At 38.5% G+C, this 21,157-nt stretch overlaps 1 protein-coding gene across 7 annotated transcripts in view; it reads left to right on the plus strand.

Annotated features, from left to right (window-relative positions):
• Positions 1–21,157, plus strand: part of LOC100148950 (formin) — a 169,517-nt gene that overhangs the window by 26,761 nt on the left and 121,599 nt on the right. For all 7 annotated transcript variants that reach the window (XR_015512399.1, XR_015512400.1, XR_015512398.1 and 4 more), the window contains 1 exon segment: positions 15,912–16,084. Coding sequence is in view for 3 of the 7 variants with exons in the window: in NM_001443337.1 (NP_001430266.1) it covers positions 15,912–16,084 (173 nt within the window). In the remaining 4 variants the exon portion in view is untranslated.

The following is a 21,157-nucleotide window of genomic DNA, read 5'->3' on the forward strand; positions in this document are numbered from 1 at the left end:
GATCAGCATACGGCGCTCTAGGCTAGTTTATAATCAGCAGACGGCGTTCTAGGCCAGTTTATGATCAGCAGACGGCGTTCTAGGCTAGTTTATAATCAGCATATGGCGCTCAAGGCTAGTTTATAATCAGCAGATGGCGCTCTAGGCTAGTTTATAATCAGCAGACGGTGCTCTAGGCTAGTTTATAATCAGCAGACGGCGTTCTTGGCCAATTTATGATCAGCAGACGGCGCTCTAGTCTAGTTTTAAACAGCAAGTGGTGCTCTAGGTTAGTTTATAATCAGCAGACGGCGCTCTAGGCTAGTTTATAATCAGCAGACAGCGTTCTAGGCCAGTTTATGATCAGCAGACGGCGCTTTAGCCTAGTTTATAATCAGTAGACGGCGTTCTAGGCTAGTTTATAATCAGCAGACGGCGCTCTAGGCTAGTTCATAATCAGCAGACGGCGCTCTTGGCTAGTTTATAATCAGCATACGGCGCTCTAGGCTAGTTTATAATCAGCATACGGCGCTCTAGGACAGTTTATAATCAGCAGACGGCACTCTAGGCTAGTTTATAATCAGCAGATGGCGCTCTAGGACAGTTTATAATCAGCAGACGGCGCTCTTGGCTAGTTTATAATCAGCATACGGCGCTCTAGGCTAGTTTATAATCAGCAGACGGCGCTCTAGGCTAGTTTATAATCAGCAGATGGCGCTCTAGGCTAGTTTATAATCAGCAGACGGCACTCTAGGTTAGTTTATAATCAACAGACGGCGCTCTAGGCTAGTTTATAATCATCAGACGGCGCTCTAGGCTAGTTTGTAATCAGCAGACGGCACTCTAGGTTAGTTTATAATCAACAGACGGCGCTCTAGGCTAGTTTATAATCATCAGACGGCGCTCTAGGCTAGTTTGTAATCAGCAGACGGCACTCTAGGTTAGTTTATAATCAACAGACGGCGCTCTAGGCTAGTTTATAATCATCAGACGGCGCTCTAGGCTAGTTTGTAATCAGCAGACGGCACTCTAGGTTAGTTTATAATCAACAGACAGCGCTCTAGGCTAGTTTATAATCATCAGACGGCGCTCTAGGCTAATTTAAAAATCAGCAGACGGCGCTCTAGCCTATTGTTTAACAGCAGATCACGCTCTAGGCTAAATTTTAACACTCTAGGCTAGTTTTAACCATACACACAAATGGAAGAGTGCTTGTGCTGTCAGCTGAGTCATGTGAGTTGGCTTATTTATCATATAACAGACAGCTCACTTTATTAATGATTGTGAGAAATTGGATGAAAGCAGAGTTTGGCTGTTTGTAAAGTATACACAACATCTACGGCACCACCAATCTAAGCTCAGAATCCATTCATGATTGAATCACAATGCACTCAGAAGATCTCAGAATCTATGTAGATTGAGTTTGATTCATTGCCACAGCTTTGATTAATGTAATCTGTTGACATATGTCTGGGCTGAACAAACTGTAAATGATAAACAGACCAGAGCACGGATGAGTCAGGATGTCTTTCAGTGGCACAGTGTGTTGTTTCTCATTTTCACCCAGTGATCAGATGACCTCTGCACTCGCTCCAACTGCTCAGCATCAATGATAACGCTAATGAAATAAAGCTGTCACTCCAGAGGTCATATGAATCTGATCAGCACACAGACAGAGACCATGCTCAAGAGTTTGTTAGTGTTGCATGTTTTGCATGTCTAGGATTTAGTAGAAAAAACAAAGCTGTGTTTCACAATGTTCCACACAATGTTCCTGTGTGTGTGTATGCATGTGTGTTTGTGAGAGAGGGATGAGCTGAAGGAGTTGAGAACTGTGGGTAATTACACCACACGTCACTGGATAAGAGTGTGTATATCAGGGTTTCCGCAGGGTCTTAAAAAGTCTAAAATGTAAAAATTTTTTACTTAAACTCGCTGTTCTAGGTCTTAAATATTTTTGCACATGTCTTATTTTTCTGATGTCCATGTAACACTACATCTAATGCCCATTTAAATTCTTTTTTGTTGTTGTTGCTTGGTTTTCGTGGTGTTGTAGTTTTTTTATTTCACTAGTCCTAATGTAATTTGCAGTATTACTAATACAAATGAGACCAACATGCAATAGCCAATCAGCTCTCTGTTATTGAACTCAGTGCGCGCGGCGAATGTGATGCCATTGCGCAGTTTGCGGAGGTTCGATTTGCGTGTGCACGACATAATTTCAGCGGGCGAAGCGCAACGAAATGTTATTTACAACTTTATAACCCAACCCAAGCTCATTCTGAAAACGTAGTCCCGCGGACGTTTCTGGAGACAGCGGAATACGTCCCGGGGGGTACGTACGGCCGCGTTTATTTTTTTCAAGCGAACGCTGCGGGGAGGTGTGACGCCGTTCCCTTTCGCGCTTGCCTTACCTCCTTGTGGAGGGCTTCCCCGCTGCAACCCGTTTGTCCACTCAGCTCAGCGTGTATGTCGGCAGGCTCGAGATGCGGAGAGGGGTCGACCACGGCGACCAGTTTCGAGTCCGGGGAAGAGCAGTTCCAGCAATCAGGTAAGACGAAAACAGAATCCCAAAAATTAAGTGAACGAGTTTCGTGACAGGGCGAGAACGCGGCGAAATCCGAAAACGCGGTGGAATAAAAAAAAAAATTAGGGCTTTTGTTTTTTTGGACGGCTTTTGTGAACTGTTGCTCGGGTTTAGGGAAGCGAGTGGGCGGGCGGGTCGATCGGTAAAATTGGTTGGGTTCAGGGAAGGAGGAGGGCGAGTCGGCCAATTGGCCGGTCGCGCAGTCAATCATCTGGTCAGTCGGACAGCGGCCTCCGGCGGGTTCACGCGAGAACAGGTTCGCGCTCGCGAGAGGCGTCTGAGGTGCGACAAAGCGCGCAACAGCAGCCTCTCGCAGATTCGCAAAAACAAAAACTGCAGCTGTACGTACCCGCCAGGACGTATTCCGCGGTCTCCAGAAACGTCCGCGGGACTACGTTTCCACAATGAGCCTGGGTTGTTATAACCTGTTATCTGATTTTGTTGTCGCAAATACATTACATGTAGACAGAAATGACATTTTTAGGTAAATTATATCTTATAAATAGTCTTTGAACACAATTTTGAGGTGTCCACGTTGCTGAACAACGTATGTCAAACAATGACAAGACTTGTGCGGCCACTTTTGCTTCTCTCCTGAACTTGAACATAGGATTGACAGAATCGTAGAAATGCTGGATTAAGATCGCGAACTTTTTACAATTAATTGTGCATTTCTTCTCTGACGTGAAATGAACCTGGGTGCATACCAAAAGTGCTAGTGTGAAAGCACCCATAAATGTTTTTTTTTTCTGTCGTTCAATAATGCATCTAACCTGTCTTCAGTACTCTTCAATTTGTGTGTGTTTTTGATATTGTGATATAGGTCTTAAATTTAATACTTAATGCTCTTAAAAAGGTCTTAAAAAGTCTTAGGGTGCTTTCACACCTGGTTCATTTGCCTGGACCGTACCCAAGTTCGATTGTCTCCCCTTGCCACCTCCTCGGTTGGTTTGTGTTCACACTGCCTTTTTTCCTTCTGAACCCTGGTACGCTTGTGTCATCGAGCTGCTGTTTTGTTTACGGCCGTTGCTAGGTGACGGCCACGCAAGCAAGCGCCGAAATTGAAAGACTTCCGATATCACGGTCATTCTGCTTTTACTGAAAGCTTTTGGACGTACAGAAAGCAACTTGCGTCCATCTGCCGCAAAAATATTATGCGCATTCAGAACATCACACAGGGTCTGCAGAAGCTGTTTTTGGTGGAGACAAGCAGACATCACTGTGTTTGCCCTGGCTCAGTCCCGCGCGTGTCACCAAGGTACGAAATAAGACACACACACGAACAAACGAACGTTATGAAAAAGATAGTTTGTTGTACAGTTGGCAGTTCACTATAGTTCACTTCCGTTATTTGGTACGATTGCATTCACATCTGAAGTGAACCGTACCAGAGGTCACATGAACCGTACCCCAGACCACCTCTTTCAAGCGGACTCGGGTACGGTTCACGGGTCCGCATCCGGGTTCAGAAGACGCATTCACACTAGCTAAACGTACCGTATTATGACGTCAAACGAACTCGGGTGCGGACCAAAAGTGCTAGTGTGAAAGCACCCTTAAATTTGATATTATGATATCTGCAGAAACCCGGGTATTTATAAACTAGGGCTGCACAACATTGGAAAATAATTTAACATTGCAATATTTGTTTTTTCTAAGATATATGCTGCCATATAAATATTGACAATTTCATTAGATCACTTGAAAAACTATTTTGAAAACAATAAATATTATTTTATACTGATTGTGATGATTCTCTTGGGGGGCAGCACAGTGGTGCAGTGGGTAGCACAATCACCTCACAGCAAGAAGGTTGCTGATTCAAGTCCTGGCTGGGTCAGTTGGTGTTTCTGTGTGGAGTTTGCATGTTCTCCCCGTGTTGGCGTGGGTTTCCTTCAGTGCTCCGGTTTCCCCCACAGTCCAAACTCATGTGCTATAGGGGAATTGGGTAAGATCAAATTGTCCATAGTGAATGGGTGTGTATGGATGTTTTCCAGTGATGGGTTGCAGCTTGAAGGGCATCTCCTGCGTAAAACATGCTGGATAAGTTGGCAGTTCATTCAGCTGCGGTGACCCCAGATTGTCAAAATGAATGAATGAATGAATGAATGAATGTTTTTCTGAGATAATATACTGTGATATGAATATTGACAATTTCATCAGATGACTTGAAAAACTCTATTTTGAAAGCAATAAATATAGTTTTTTATTGATTGTGATGATTCTGTAGGGGGTTTATTGCATCATGCCTAAAAATGATGCAAAATATGAACCATTATAGATGAATACAATAGACAAGAGCAACAAATACAAATGAAATAAACAGTGTTTTCTGGTCTAACAGGTACAGTAATTGAATAATCAAATCGGGAATAGCACCGCATACTTTTCATTGTATAAATAGTTCCATAAAATTAATCATTATTAAAGTTACAAATTGTTCAATTTATTGTGTCTGAATGCTTTTAAAATGCTCACAGGCCTCAAAAACACACGTAAATAATAAACATTCAATCTATAATGTTATAAACTGGCAACATGGTGGCTCTGTGGTTAGCACTGTCTGTCACCTCACAGCAAGAAGGTCGCTGGTTTGAGTTTCCTCTGGGTGCGCCAGTTTCCCCCACAGTTCGAACACATTCGCTATAGTAGTATATGTGTGTCAATGAGAGTGTATGGGTGTTTCCCAGTACTGGGTTGCAGCTGGAAGGGCATCTGATGTGTAGAACATATGCTTCAATAGTTAGCAGTTCATTCCTCTGTGGCGACCCCTGATGAATAAAGGGACTAAGCTGAAGGAAAATGAATAAATGAATGTTATAAACAAGGTGTGCCCAAACTCGGTCCTGGAGGTCCGGTGTCCTGCAAAGTTTAGTTCCAACCTCAGTTAGACACACCTGAACCAGCTAATCAAGCTCTTTCTAGGTAAACTAGAAACTGCAAGCAGGTGTGTCGAAGGAAGTTGGAACTAAACTATGCAGGACACTGGCCCTCCGGTTTGGGCATCCCTATTATAAACTCTGCAGTGACTCCATATATCTCATGTGTTCTGATGTTGTGTTGGTCATTGCATATGCTGCGATGTGACTATTGCGATATCGATCCTGAAACCGTATAGTGTGCAGCCCTGATATAAACTGATGCTGTCTTGCCTTTAATTGTTCCCAGCTTCCTGCATTTTCCCACTTGAGCGTTTTATGTAAATCACCCAGAACATCATAGAAACCACAAAGCGACATGCAACCGAACAATCCATAAAGCGACATGCTAAAAGCCCTCAGAAGTGAATCTGCAGCACCAGAGGACTGTGAGGTCATCCTGAGTCTCTCGTCTGTGGTTGATGGTAGTTTATTGTGAGCTTCTTGTCATCCTTCATCACACTCTTGTGCTGCATGCAGACATCCGAGCATTAATTCACTTCAACACAGAGAGACAGACACTTACTTAGGACTAGTTCATAAAAGTATGTACTTTATTTGTGAAGATGAAGTCAGTACTTTTGAGTGTGCAACAGAAGAGTGTGCAAGATTTGGGACAAACTGCTTCCTCATTAACGGACAGTTCTGTTGCTTAGTGGCGTGTCCTGTCAATCCTCTCCTATTTCTCATCTCAGGACTTCATCCATATTCCTCTCATGTTTACAGATGGCATGTCGCGTTTAAGTCAAAGTTGTCCTTTTTTCCTATTTCGTGACATCTAATGGTAATGGCATGATTTTGTACTTTGGGAACCGATTGGATCTTTAAAAGATGGGCATTGGTAACAAAATGGGGGAAGAATGACAAAAACAAATAAAAAATGAGACATGCCCTGATAGTCCCTCCCCAGAACTGACAGCTCCGCCCTAAATTACTGAGAGCTCTGCCTTAAAGGACTCATAGCTCCGCCCTAATGGACTAAAATAAAATTCCCTTAAAGGTCTAATGGTTCCACCCTAAATTATTGATAGCTCCACCTTAAAGTACAGATAGCCCCGCCTTAAAGTACTGATAGATCTGCCTTAAAGTACAGATAGCCCTGCCTTAAAGTACGGATAGCTCCGCCTTAAAGTACAGATAGCCCTGCCTTAAAGTGCTGATAGATCTGCCTTAAAGTACAGATAGCCCTGCCTTAAAGTGCTGATAGATCTGCCTTAAAGTACAGATAGCCCTGCCTTAAAGTACGGATAGCTCCGCCTTAAAGTACGGATATATCTGCCTTAAAGTACAGATAGCTCCGCCTTAAAGTGCTGATAGCTCCGCCTTAAAGTACGGATAGCCCTGCCTTAAAGTACTGATAGATCTGCCTTAAAGTACAGATAGCTCCACCTTAAAGTGCTGATAGATCCGCCCTAAAGCACTGATAGATCTGCCTTAAAGTACGGATAGCCCTGCCTTAAAGTACAGATAGATCTGCCTTAAAGTACAGATAGCTCCACCTTAAAGTGCTGATAGATCCGCCTTAAAGTACTGATATATCTGCCTTAAAGTACAGATAGCTCTGCCTTAAAGTGCTGATAGATCTGACTTAAAGTACAGATAGCTCCGCCTTAAGGTACTGATAGCCCCGCCTTTAAGTACTGATAGCCCTGCCTTAAAGTACAGATAGCCCCGCCTTAAAGTACTGATAGATCTGCCTTAAAGTACAGATAGCTCCGCCTTAAGGTACTGATAGCCCTGCCTTAAAGTACTGATAGCCCTGCCTTAAAGTACAGATAGCCCTGCCTTAAAGTACTGATAGCCCTGCCTTAAAGTACAGATAGCCCCGCCTTAAAGTACTGATAGATCTGCCTTAAAGTACAGATAGCTCCACCTTAAAGTGCTGATAGATCCGCCTTAAAGCACTGATAGATCTGCCTTAAAGTACGGATAGCCCTGCCTTAAAGTACAGATAGATCTGCCTTAAAGTACAGATAGCTCCACCTTAAAGTGCTGATAGATCCGCCTTAAAGTACTGATATATCTGCCTTAAAGTACAGATAGCTCTGCCTTAAAGTGCTGATAGATCTGACTTAAAGTACAGATAGCTCCGCCTTAAGGTACTGATAGCCCCGCCTTTAAGTACTGATAGCCCTGCCTTAAAGTACAGATAGCCCCGCCTTAAAGTACTGATAGATCTGCCTTAAAGTACAGATAGCTCTGCCTTAAAGTGCTGATAGATCTGACTTAAAGTACAGATAGCTCCGCCTTAAGGTACTGATAGCCCCGCCTTTAAGTACTGATAGCCCTGCCCTAAAGTACAGATAGCTCCGCCTTAAGGTACTGATAGCCCTGCCTTAAAGTACAGATAGCCCCGCCTTAAGGTACTGATAGCCCTGCCTTAAAGTACAGATAGCCCCGCCTTTAAGTACTGATAGTTCTGCCTTAAAGTACAGATAGCCCCGCCTTAAAGTACTGATAGATCTGCCTTAAAGTACAGATAGCCCCGCCTTAAAGTACTGATAGATCTGCCTTAAAGTACAGATAGCCCCGCCTTAAAGTACTGATAGATCTGCCCTAAAGAACTAATAGCTCCACCCAAAATTACCAATAGCCCTGCCCTGAAGGACTGATAGCTCCACCCTAAATGACTGGTAGTCCTGCCCTAAATTACTGATAGACCTGCCCTAAAGGACTTATAGTCCTGTCTTAAATGACTAATAGCCCCATGATGAGGTACTTAAGGGAATTTCACAATGAAAGCAATGGTGTGCTTGGTTTTAACGTAACTTTATTCTTTGATGAGTTATTTACAAGTTTCTGACCACTTCTAAAATGTGTTCAATGTGCTGCCCGTTGTCTTGGATTGTCAATGCAACCCTCTTCTCCCGCTCTTCACACACTTATAGCAACACCGCAGGAGAAATGCCAGCACAGGCTTTCAGAATCCCATCACCATTGTTTTCTTGTGAAATTCCCTGTAAGTTTGATGTGTCAGATGTTCCTCTTCCTATTGAAAAAACTAAATTTGGATCCAAGATGGCCGACTTCAAAATGGCCTCCATGGTCAAAGCCCATCTTGAAAAGTTTGCCCCCTCACATATACTAATGTGCCACAAACAGGACGTTAATATCACCAACCATTACCATTTTATTTATTCTTTAAATACCCTGCAGGCTGTCTGAGAGTTTGAGTCATTGTCATGCTGAATGTTTATGATGATAGGCTGTAATTAAATATTTAGTTACAGTAAATAATCCGCAGAACAAAGTTACAGCTGCTCTGATAAATGTGTATTTTAGATGGTATCGAATTTTCTTATGTTGTTATGCAGTTGTACCCTGGTTAAATGTAATGTAGTGTATAGTGTTATTAAACTAAATGACATTTTAGCAGGTGTGTTCTGTAAATCATGGTGAAAATTCACTATAGTAAAACAAGCATATACATGAATATGTTTGCTGCTGTGCATGATCTTATCCATAGTTTGACATTTAAATAATATAAAATATACACTTTATTTAAAACATTAAACCAGATATATTGCATTGACTTTGCCTAATATGCTTTCTATAAAATCAATTTTGTAAACTTTATGTGCACATCAAAATGAGATGGCTAATGTTTACAATTTACAATTATTATTTCACTATTTCTGCACATTAAACATATGATAAATGTAACATCAACACAGAAATGTTGAACCATTTATTTGCTGCATGAGTCTATTAAATACACTGACGGATCTGTGTACTGTAATATGACATCACACTCACACACACACACACACACACACACATACAGTGTATCTGGCAGCTGCTCTGTTAACACACTCTCTGAGCCACACACTTGTCTATCAGCACCATGTTAATGAGTGCGATCGATTGCATGAACATAAAGCCTCCGAGAAGAACTTTATTCAACGTGTGATCCAGACTTAGACTACATTTACATTTGTATAGAAAAAAGAAATAGGAAACAATTACAAGTTTTAGTTTAGGTGAGTAACTGTAGAGACATCTCCAATAAAATAAAGTGCAAGCCACATGGGTTTTAAAATAATGTCTTATTAACAATTTGTAAAGTAGTTGTCCTTCAATTTGAAATTATTCATTCATTCATTTATTCATTCATTCATTCATTCATTCATTCATTTTCCTCTGGCTTAGTTCCTTATTCATCAGGGGTTCCTTATTTATCAGCAGAATGAACCGCCAACTATTCCAGCATATGTTTTACTCAGCGGATGCCCTTTCAGCCGCAACCCAGTACTGGGAAACACCCATACACACTCATTCACACACCCTCATACACTACAGTCAATGTAGTGCATGTGTTTGGACTGTGGGGAGCACCCGGAGGAACCCACTCCAACGCGGGGAGAACATGCAAACTCCACACAGGAACTGACCCAGCCAGGACTCAAACCAGCATTCTTCTTACTGTGAGGCGACAGTGCTCTGAGCCACCGTGCCGCCCCAAGTTATTTATTTAAGTTGTTGTTTATTACGTTTTTGCGTTATTTATTAAATAAATGCATAGACATTTTATTCAAACAATAGTCTGCTCTGAAATGTCTTAACTAAACATTATATTTTTTTATCTTATGTCTGCTACTGATCTACATCAACATGATCAAGTGACTCATTTGCTTAACCCCGCCTCCTGTGACATACTAAAAGTTTTGTTTCTGACATGAAAAGACCAATCAAAACAAACTTGGCAAACTGACCAATCAGAGCAGAGCTGGGTTAAGGAAGGGGGAGGAGCTTACAGACCTTAAACACCAAATTAATTCAAATTCATATGTATTTGTATTAGCGTCTTTACAATGTAGATTGGATCAAAGCAGCTTCACATAGAAGTTGTAGTATATGGAAACACAGTTGAAGTTCAGTTTAGTTCAGTGCAGTGTGGTTTAATTTTCACTGCTCAAAGTTCAAACACTGAAGAGCAAATCCATCTATTTGTCCCAAGTCCTTAATGAACCGAATGGAAATTATGGCAAAATGATTCTAAAATTTAAGATTTCCTGAGCTCATAAACATTTAAAGCGGTTTTAGGGGACTCCAGCACAATATTAGGAAACTTTAAAATACTTTATGACCTGCTCTTTAAACCTATGATTTAAAGATACAGATCACCCAAAATTAACATCCTGTCATCCTTTACTCACTTGTTCCATCCCTGTTTGAGTTTCTTTCCTCTGATAAATGATATACTGAATACGTACTGAAAAAAAAAACATATTGACATCTACAGTAGACATCTATGCAAGTTAATTACTGTTTTTGCCAGTATATTTTAGTATATATATTTCCTAATGAAAGACTTATGGAAATGGTGTGTAAATTACACAGAAATTTTGGGGTGAACTGCCCCTTTAAATGTGTCCCAATGGAAGATTGTGCTGTCTGAGTCACTGACGCCCCCTGGTGATAAGGTTACTTTACTTTACTTTACTTTACTTTATTTACTTTATTTACTCACCCTTATGTGGCTTCAAAGCAGTTTCAATTTCTCTCATCTTCCGAATACAAAAGAAGATATTTTGAAGAAAGCTGAAACTTGTAAACAATTGACTTCTGTAGTGTTTTTGCCCACTATGGAAGTCAATGGTTCCCGGTTTTTATCTTTGTTAGAAATATGTGAAGAAGCTATATATATAAGGTTTAACAAAAGAAAAAAAACTCATCAAGGTTTGGAACAATGAAAGTAAATAATGAGTACATTTTCATTTTTGCATGAACTGTTCCTTTAATGTTTATCATTTACACACCCTTTACCTGTTTCAAACCATTATGAGCTTTTTTTCTCCTGTTAAAGACAAAAGAAGATATTTTGAAGAATGTTGGAACCTGTAACCATTGGCTTCCATAGTATTTGTTTTTTTTCTACAATGGGAGTAACATGTTTTCAGCTTTCTTCAAAATCTATTTTTTGTGAATAAATAGTGAGTACATTTTCATTTTTGCGGGAACTATCCCTTTAACATGTGAACATAAATAGATGATTATTGTGATTTTTTGTGAGGAAGTAGTTTTGTGTTTACATTGTAATATGTGAATGATTGTGTGTGATCATCAGCTGTGTTTTCGTCAGCACTTCTTGTTGTCCAGATGGTGGCGCTGTATAATTTCTTATGAGCTCATTAAAGGGATTGTTCACCCAAAAATGTAAAATTCTGTCATAATTTATTCACATTTTACTTGTTTCAAACCTTTATTATTTTCTAAAATCTGTTTAACACAATAGAATATATTTTAAAGAATGTAAGAAACCGGTAACCATTGACTTCCATAGTATTTGTTTTTCCTACAATGGAAGTTACCGGTTTTCAGCTTTCTTCAAAATATATATTTTTGTGAATAAATATTTAGTAAATCAAAATGTTTGCATGAACTATACCTTTAATGTGTGAACATAAGAAGATTATGTGAGGAAGTAGATTTGTGTTCTCGTAATATGTGCATGACTGTTTGATCATCAGCTCTGTTTTTGTCAGCACTTCTTGTTGTTGTCCAGATGGTGGCGCTGTATAATTTATAATGAGCTCGTTAAAGGCATAGTTCACACAAAAATGTTAAATTCTGTCATCATTTTCTCACACTTTACTTTTTTCAACTATTTATGATTTTCCTTTCGCTGTTGAACACAAAAGAAGATATTTTGAAGAATGTCGAAAACCGGTAACCATTGAATTCTGTAGCATTTGTTTTTCCTACAATGGAAGTCAATGGTTACCGGTTTTCAGCATGCTTCAAAATATCTTCTTTTGTGTTCATAAATGCTTAAAACTATCTGAGGGTGATTAAATAGTGAGCAGATTTACATTTTTGGGTGAACTATTCCTTACTGAAGTGACTGATGGAATGAAGTTCTTGTGTGAAAACTGCGTTTGTTTTTACTCTGATTTTACTACAGTATTAATGGCGGCCTGGTGTGCATCTTAATTTCATTAGTTTGAGAGTAATTCAATGCAGGTTTTGTCTGCAGATCAATTTCAGCTTCGCATTTGGAGCAGAACCAGGCGTTTAGTCAGCGTTTGTAAGCCCAGGCGGGCTCTGCTACTGACGCATTATCATAATGAGATGTTATTAATCACAGCAGCTTTTGCATGCTGGCTTTCTGCTCTTTATCACTGTTGTTTGAATGCCACACTGAGAATTTTATGCAGGAAATCATTTATATGAGTTTATTTGAGAAGATGCTGTTTATCTGTGTTTGACCCATTGATTGGAGTGTTGTGTTATTTTGATCAATGCTGTATATTAGAGCTGCACGATATTGGAAAAAACTGACATTGCAATATTTAAATGTTCTGCAATTATAGATTGCAACATTGGTATAGTATAATTTATTCATAGTATAATTTGATAACAGTATAATTTTAACAGATGAACAGCTCTATTTAGATAGAATAAATGATTTTAGGATAACTGTGCATGATAATTTGAAGGATGCTGATTTTGTAGTGGAGTGCATCTGCTTCAAATGTAATAAACCAAATCACAAGCAATGAAGCGAATTATAGACAAATAAACACTCTGAGGTTTTTCTGGGAGTTTAAAAGTATTTAGGTACACAAATTTAATTACTAAAGAAGCAAGAAGGTCGCTGGTTCGAACCTCGGCTCAGTTGGTGTTTCTGTGTGGAGTTTGCATGTTCTCCCTGCCTTCGCGTGGGTTTCCTCCGGGTGCTCCGGTTTCCCCCACAGTCCAAACACATGTGGTACAGGTGAATTGGGTAGGCTAAATTGTCCGTAGTGTATGAGTGTATGAGTGTGTGTGTGAATGTGTGTGTGGATGTTTCCCAGAGATGGGTTGCGGCTGGAAGGGCATCCGCTGCGTAAAAAACTTGCTGGATAAGTTGGCGGTTCATTCCGCTGTGGCGACCCCGGATTAATAAACGGACTAAGCCGACAAGAAAATGAATGAATGAATGAATTTTTAAAATCAGCAAATATTTTCAATAGTTTTGCATATGAATGTTGCGGGTTTTTATTAAACTGGAATGACATAAAACAATATTATTATTGTATAATGTAACATTATTATTGTAAAAAAATGCTAAATGCCTAAATATCGCCGGGAATATTTGATTCTGTTACTAATGTTGTTTAAGTTTAACTTTTACTTTTCACACCATATCAGAGCTGACAGTAACATAGTTGACATTTTACATTTTGTGCTTTAGCTCCAGATGCCAACCTCAAACCAGACTCCACATGGAAGCACCACAGTAACAAAGCTGACACATAATTAGGCCCACACGGAATTTGCGCGCGCAGATTTCCTCAGATTTTTAGCTCATCATTGAGTCTATATATTTACTTCTGTAAATTTATATTTATTGTTTTAAATTATTTTTACTAATATTTTGTGATATAATAATAGTAATATTAAAATGTTCATATGATTTATTTACAATACAGTTTGTAAAGTAATATGTTCTGTCTTAGACTATGTAAGGGACTTGCTTTGTTTACCAAATCCAATTGGATTTGCATGGGAAACATTAAATAAAAGTTAAAAAAGGTGTTATTTTTTATTTCATATATTACGTTTTTAGTTATGATACTCCCAAAATCATTCCTCGTAATTCTTTTTATAAAATACTTTGCAGAAACAGCAAAAAATGTCTGCAGATTCTGTCTGGCCCTACACAAAATTAATCTGCTTTCGCTGTATCCTACGCATTCATTCATTCATTTTCTTGTCGGCTTAGTCCCTTTATTAATCTGGGGTCGCCACAGCAGAATGAACCGCCAACTTATCCAGAATAATATGTTTTATGCAACGGATGCCCTTCCAGCCGCAACCCATCACTGGGAAACCCACACACACTCATCTACACACCCTTGTTCGCACACATTCATACACTACGCACAATTTAGCTTACCCAATTCACCTGTACAGCATGTCTTTGGACTGTGGGGAAACCGGAGCACCCGGAGGAAACTCATTAAAACGCAGAGAGAACATGCAAACTCCACAAAGAAACACCAACTAACTTAGCCGAGGCTCAAACCAGAGACGATTTAAGAAAATGTACACATAAATTGATATAAATGTGAAGTAAAATGAGTTACTATACACAGACACATGTCTTTGATTAATCAGATTTAATAAATCGGTAATTATACAAGTATATACACAATAAGAAATTAAGATTACGTCAAACAATTTGGTAAACAAAGACAAACAACGTACAACAGGGTAACATAATTAAAGACAATTATAAAAGGTAACAAAATAATACAGACAAAATAATACACCTGATAACAAATAATAGATTTATAAGACCAAAAACTGTCCAGTAGATATTGAAAAGATTTATTAAATATCATGTTTTAACTACAATGGAGTGATGAGATCCAGCGGTACATCCGAGATGGACTGGCTGAAGTAAAGCTGCTCTTGGCGGGGGAGGTGATGACGGAGCTTCCACTGGCAGGCTGGGAGTCGGAGTCCGCATAAGCTGAGGCACATCGACAAATACGCGCTATCTTTGTGAATAAACTGCCGATTCGAGTTTAAAACAACTACATTCTCTCCTGAAAAACTGTTAAAACTTTATTTTGTGACAAAGTAAAGGAGTATTTTTAAAACCGTGCAGGTTTCCTCATCCTCCATTAGCGTTTACTGGTTTAGCTGCAATGCATTCTGGGATACCTGAGCTTCGCAAGTTCGCACAAGTCACCTCTCGATGCATACTTGGCAAAAGGGGCAGAGCAAGTACACATCCGGGAATTTCATCTATACTTGGCTAGATGTGAACTTTGAATTGGATCAGTACTTTGGTGACAGTTGATGACGTTTCACGAGGACACAAGAACGCAAGTACCGACAAGAAAGCATATTGAGAAACAGCCAAAATGTCCCTACAATTTGTGCTATTGTTCAAAACTGTTTAATTAAAGCCTGCATGAACCAGGAGCTGACCATTTTTTATTTTATTTTTTTGTATCATGACGTAGTTCCTATAGAAGCAGAATATTAAATGAGTAAACAGTGGGCGTGGCTTGTGTTTTCTTACTGCGAGCTGACTGGATGTAATAAAGTAGGCGTGTCATTCAGAAAGATGGGGAGAAGGGTTTGGGAAGAGTTATTGCAGCCTAACAGACTCCTCACCATTTCTGTTTGATGTCAAAACTGACAGCTGGAGGGGCGTGGTTAAGTGTGTTAGCCACGCCCAGTAACTCAGACAGACCTAATCTGAGAGTTTAACTGAAAACAAACAGATTTCAGTTTTGGATTACAAGGTCAAACTGTTTTATTTGTTCTTAATGACATGCACAGTTGAATTGTTAAGCACAAAACTAGCAATGTGAGCGAACAAAATCACATGGTTAGTATTAATTTCATTTGTACGTTAAAGTTTTTATTTTGGATGAGTAATAGGTTTTAAAGTCTTCCCCAAAGTTAGTCTGCTGTGTTTCTTCCAGAAAACTCTCTGCTGCGGCCGGAGGACATCTGGATGCTGGATGGGGAAGACTCCATTACCCAGGAGCCTTTGTGTCGTCCCAGCAGGCCTGATCACCTGGACTTCCTGAGGATCACTCCGCCCGAGGATGACATCATCGGAGACACGCCATATTATCCCAGACTCGGCATAACGGTGAGTTCTCATGTTTGAGGCTTCCGGTTTTAACAAAAGTGGATAAAAGGTCAGGTCATTTTTCACAAAATGGTTTTACCTCTATAATTTCCATAGTTTGTGTTTTGAAAATGATCTATATTTTCTATATATCTATATTACGTAATAATATTATTGTACAATAATGATTATAGGATTGTGTATATATTGTTGATAATATCTGACAGCTTTTACCAAAACTCAAAATGTATATTTATTAAAAACATATTTAGGGTGTAGTGGTACACTGAAGTGTATATATATATATTCTGCAAATAACAGCACTCATACAGCCTCTTCACCTTTTATTCTAGTGTATTACTCCGCCCACATACAGCAACAAGCAGAGACACTCTACAGTTTGGCAAATATTGCAGCTGTTGGGCAACTTTTGAGGCTTTTTTAGGTGATAATGTTCTTGTTTAGATTGCAAATATGTGGTTTATTTATAAGGATAGTTCCTATTTTAAATATTTATATTTCTGAGAAACATCGGGTCAACGGCCAGTAGCCTGCCTTTGAACTAAGCAAAGACGTTGTTCATCCACAAGATGGCGACAGAGACTGCATAATAAGATCTTACAGGGGAAATCAGCATGATGTTTTTCTATCTACAGCTGATTAAATCGTCATTAAACAGATAAATGACATTCGATCTCTCTTTGTTGAATGTTGTAGTGCTGTATTTATACCATATAATGGTAGTGTATTGGAAGTGAGATGGGACTTGCATATCAGAAATGTATGTATTTTGTGTAGGCCACTTTTTGTATAACCCTGAGTATACTTTTTGGTTGGTCATCTGTTTCTAATGAGTCTCCTGTTTTCGCTACTGCAGACTAGTTCAGTAAACAGAAAGAAAGAAGAAATGCCCGCATGTGTTCAGCATTTTTCCTTATCACAAACGAAACAGTAATCTGCTTGTGTTGCGCTGCTTTGGCTGTTTCTGGGTTACTTATTGTGATCTCCCGATTGCATCAGAGAAATACTGGGAAATCTCTGTAGTCTGATGGCATTTCATGTTGTTCAGTAGGGCGTTGCGATTAATCGAATCGCAATTTGAAACATTGCAATTAGTTAAGAGGCTGCGATATGATATATGTATTATTTAATTTCACCCGCCCAGCGCAAATGTGTGACTGCTGTCTGCGTGTGACAGTCTTTCTAGCTAATTGAGTGACCACACTTTCCTTCTGCCCAATCAAAATTGTGCAACCGAACTTTGAGGAACGCCCAGAATAAAAAAAGAAAAAAGCAAACTAGAAAGCGCAGACAAGTGGGATAATGGTGTCTTCTGCTAGAGAAGCATTAATAGATGAACTCATGTCAAAGAAAAACAGCAATGGTAATATGGGAATCTCGACACTCACTGACATCGAACAAAAACATGGAATTTATAAGAGCTGTCATAGAATTGTTGCCACGGCTTACTGGTTATTGAGCTGAAACTTGCCTACAAAATTAAATCGCAAATCAAATCACAATCGCAATATCTGTCAAAAAAAAATCACAATTAGATATTTTTCCCAAATTGCAAATTCAGCCTTATAATCTTTAATTGTGAGCAAAATCAGCTGTTATGTCCTTACATTAGACATTACGCTAGAGAATCATTCAAACACTAGCTCTAAAGTGACGTTGGTGAAGTAGTAACAGTTTCTACTGTTTTGACGTCAGCTGCAGATGAACGGCGGAATAAAGTAGTTCCTCATACAAAAGAGTTTTTGAGACTCTCCGTGTTTGATTTTCTTTATTTTTATTCACGATTGTGCCGTCAAACTGTTTATAAGCACAACATCACACTTAGGAATAGGTATCCTTACTACTTTTACTACTTTTATCGATACCACTCATCGGTTTGGTACTTTAACGGTTCTCTTATCGGTACTATTTTTATAAATTTAAAAAAAATAATAATTTAACAGAATTACCAACACTTTATTTTATTATGACACAGAATGTGTGTGTTTATTAAACTATTAATGTTATACTAATTTTAAGAGACCTTGATTGACTGCTGGCATAACGATGTGGATGATGCACCTTTAGCTAGTCAGTAGAAAACTTTTCATTTATCTTTCTGCAGTTATTGCACTTTTGAAAGATGCTTAGCCAGACTGCTTGCATTTCTGCTTATACAAGAAAACAACTTATTGCCTTTGTGTCACCGTCAAATCGGGAAATACAACCCGTTTGGTCTCTGCGCCACTCCGCAAGCTTACGAGCTGTGTGTGCGCATGAGTCTGTGTGGCGAGCTATGTGTGTGCGCTTAGCGCGAGCCTCCACTGAGCGTGCGTGCACAGACGAGAACTGTGAAGGCTTTTATACTTGACGCGCTCGTACTATTGGGCGAAAACAAGAGCATTTCTCATGTGAGATTGCCAACTGTGCAGACGAATATCGCAAAGTGGAAAAGGTTGGTCAGTTAAGTTATGCTACTGTAAGTAATGTTTATTCAGCAATAATTCTCGAGTACCGATAGCAAAATCGTTAATGTCAGAGCTTATCGATACTTCAGTCTTTTATAATTTAGCGCCGATACTGAAGTTCAGAGTTTCGGTACTCATCCCTAATCACACTCATAGCAGTGTGATGTGGCTGTATATCATCACTGGTGGGACACTTGGGCAATTTGCCTGCGGCCTCTTGCCAACGCACGCCTCCCACCAGTTATATATATATACACACACACACACACATACATATATACATAAATATATAATATTTACACATATATATGTACATATATATATATATATATATATACACATATATATATATATATATATATATATATATATATATATATATATATATATATATATATATATATATATATATATATATATATATATATATATATGTATATATATATAATCATTATAATAGCAATAAATACATAATACAAATAAAACAAAAATATATATTTGTAACGTGGAGTCTGAGGCTGTGTTAGAATCCATATGCAGAAGTTTATTAAAGGGATTGGGTAGAGACATTAGTGAGTCAACAGGCGGAGAGTCGGCTAGATGTAAGCAGTCCAAACCAATCCACAAACACAGGGGCAAATCCAGAGGACGTAGTAATAAAGCAGGCAGAGGATCACAGATCAGAAAGGCAAAGACAGGGAACGTACGTGAACAAGGCAGGCAGGGTCATACACAGGATAGCAGTTATGAAAGTCACTTGGAACTACGCTTGGTAAGGCAGGTAAACTGGCAGTACTTTGCTAGGAAGCATGGCCTGAGCTCTCGCTGAAATACAGCACAAACAGGAAGTGAAAGCAGAAGGAGTGGAGCTGAGTCAGTAATCGAGCGAGGGCTCCCTCTGCCGGCGAGGCGTTACAATATTAGATAACATATACTGTTAATAATACAATTAAGCATATATTGTATTTAATTAAGTTTGTGTCAGGCATTGTTGCTCTTCTGTGGAAACAGAGAAGTTTTAACATCAGTCTCATCACATTTATTATGTATGTGTAACATGCTTAACAGATATAGTTTCCTGCAGTGTTCATAAACACGTTGTTCATATGGACTTGTGGACTAAGGCTTAATTAGAGTCAAACACACACAGGCTTTGTACAAGAAAAGCAAATCCAGCAAATCCAGATTTCTCAACTCGGTTGTGTTTTAGAGGTCAGGACTGACTAATTCAGCAGCGGAACATGGCCATTAGTGTAATGAGACTTTTGTATATGTGTTTAAGTCTGTTTAAAAGCACATTACATTACATTGCATTACAATAAATCTAACTATTTTCTGTGAATATACAGTGGCGTGAAAAAATATTTGCCCCCTTACACAGGATTTTTTTGTATTTTGGTTTGTTTTTTGTTTTCCCTTAATAATAACCCCATTTAAAAACAGCATGATGTGTTTACTTGTGTTACTGTGTGTCTGAATAATATTAAAATTATTAGTTTATGATCTGAAACATTAAAGTGAGACCAGCATGCAGAACAAAATAAGAAATTAAATACATTTTCACGCACCATATAGTAAAATGTTTCTGTGTAATATCTGTTGCATATTTCCTTAAAATATTAAATAATCGTTAAATATTTTTTAGATTTATTATTATTTAGATTTATATATATATATATATATATATATATATATATATATATATATATATATATATATATATATATATATTAGTGCTGTCAAACAATTGTTAATAGTAATTAAAAGCATCCAAGATAAAAGGTTTATATTTATAGAATATATATGTGTGTACTGTGTATATTTATGTATATATGTGTAAATACACACATATTTATATGAAATACAAAAATAAACAAAATAAATATACACTCTACGCACTTTTACAACATAGTTTATAAAAATTAGCTTTTATTTTGGATATGATTGATCGTGATTAATTGTTTGACAGCACTATATATATATATATATATATATATATATATATATATATATATATATATATATTTTTTTTTTTTTTTTTTGTAAATATTTGATTGTGCGTCTATTTTTGTGTGTGTATTCTGTATGTGTATGTCTGTCAGTCATTATGTATGTGTGTGTGTGCTTCAGTAAAATACCAGCATGCTGACACGCCCGTGACACCTCTTACATCTGAACACACCACAAACACTGATCTCAGAGCAGATTATATGGGTGGGACACAAACCACAATGAGCTGCAAATGTCAGAAGCAGTGACTCTGTAATTAAGGCTTTGTCTCTCAGCCATTAGAGGGAGATGTACTGTATTTTCTGCACTGATAATATCTGGTCTTACAGGTTAAACTAACTCTCTGTATGCTCACTCGGGAGTCATTGTTCTGCTCAGCAACACCAACAACTTACATCTACTGTCTTAGACAGGCTACTGATATTTATAGACTCAAGCCTGCTGTTTAGGAAGTCAAAACTTGTTGCATGTAAACATTTATATTTTTTACAATCTGCTACCATTTTCAGTAGTATATTAGCTATTTCACTTTGTTTTTGCTTGTTATCATTTGTTATTAATTACTTATTAAAGTAAGCTTGTTGAATATTCTGAGGAGAACACTGGGATGCTATTG

The sequence above is a fragment of the Danio rerio genome, chromosome 17 (genome assembly GCF_052040795.2).
Source record: "Danio rerio strain M-AB ecotype USA chromosome 17, GRCz13ab, whole genome shotgun sequence".
In the NCBI taxonomy this organism is placed as follows: Eukaryota; Metazoa; Chordata; class Actinopteri; order Cypriniformes; family Danionidae; genus Danio; species Danio rerio.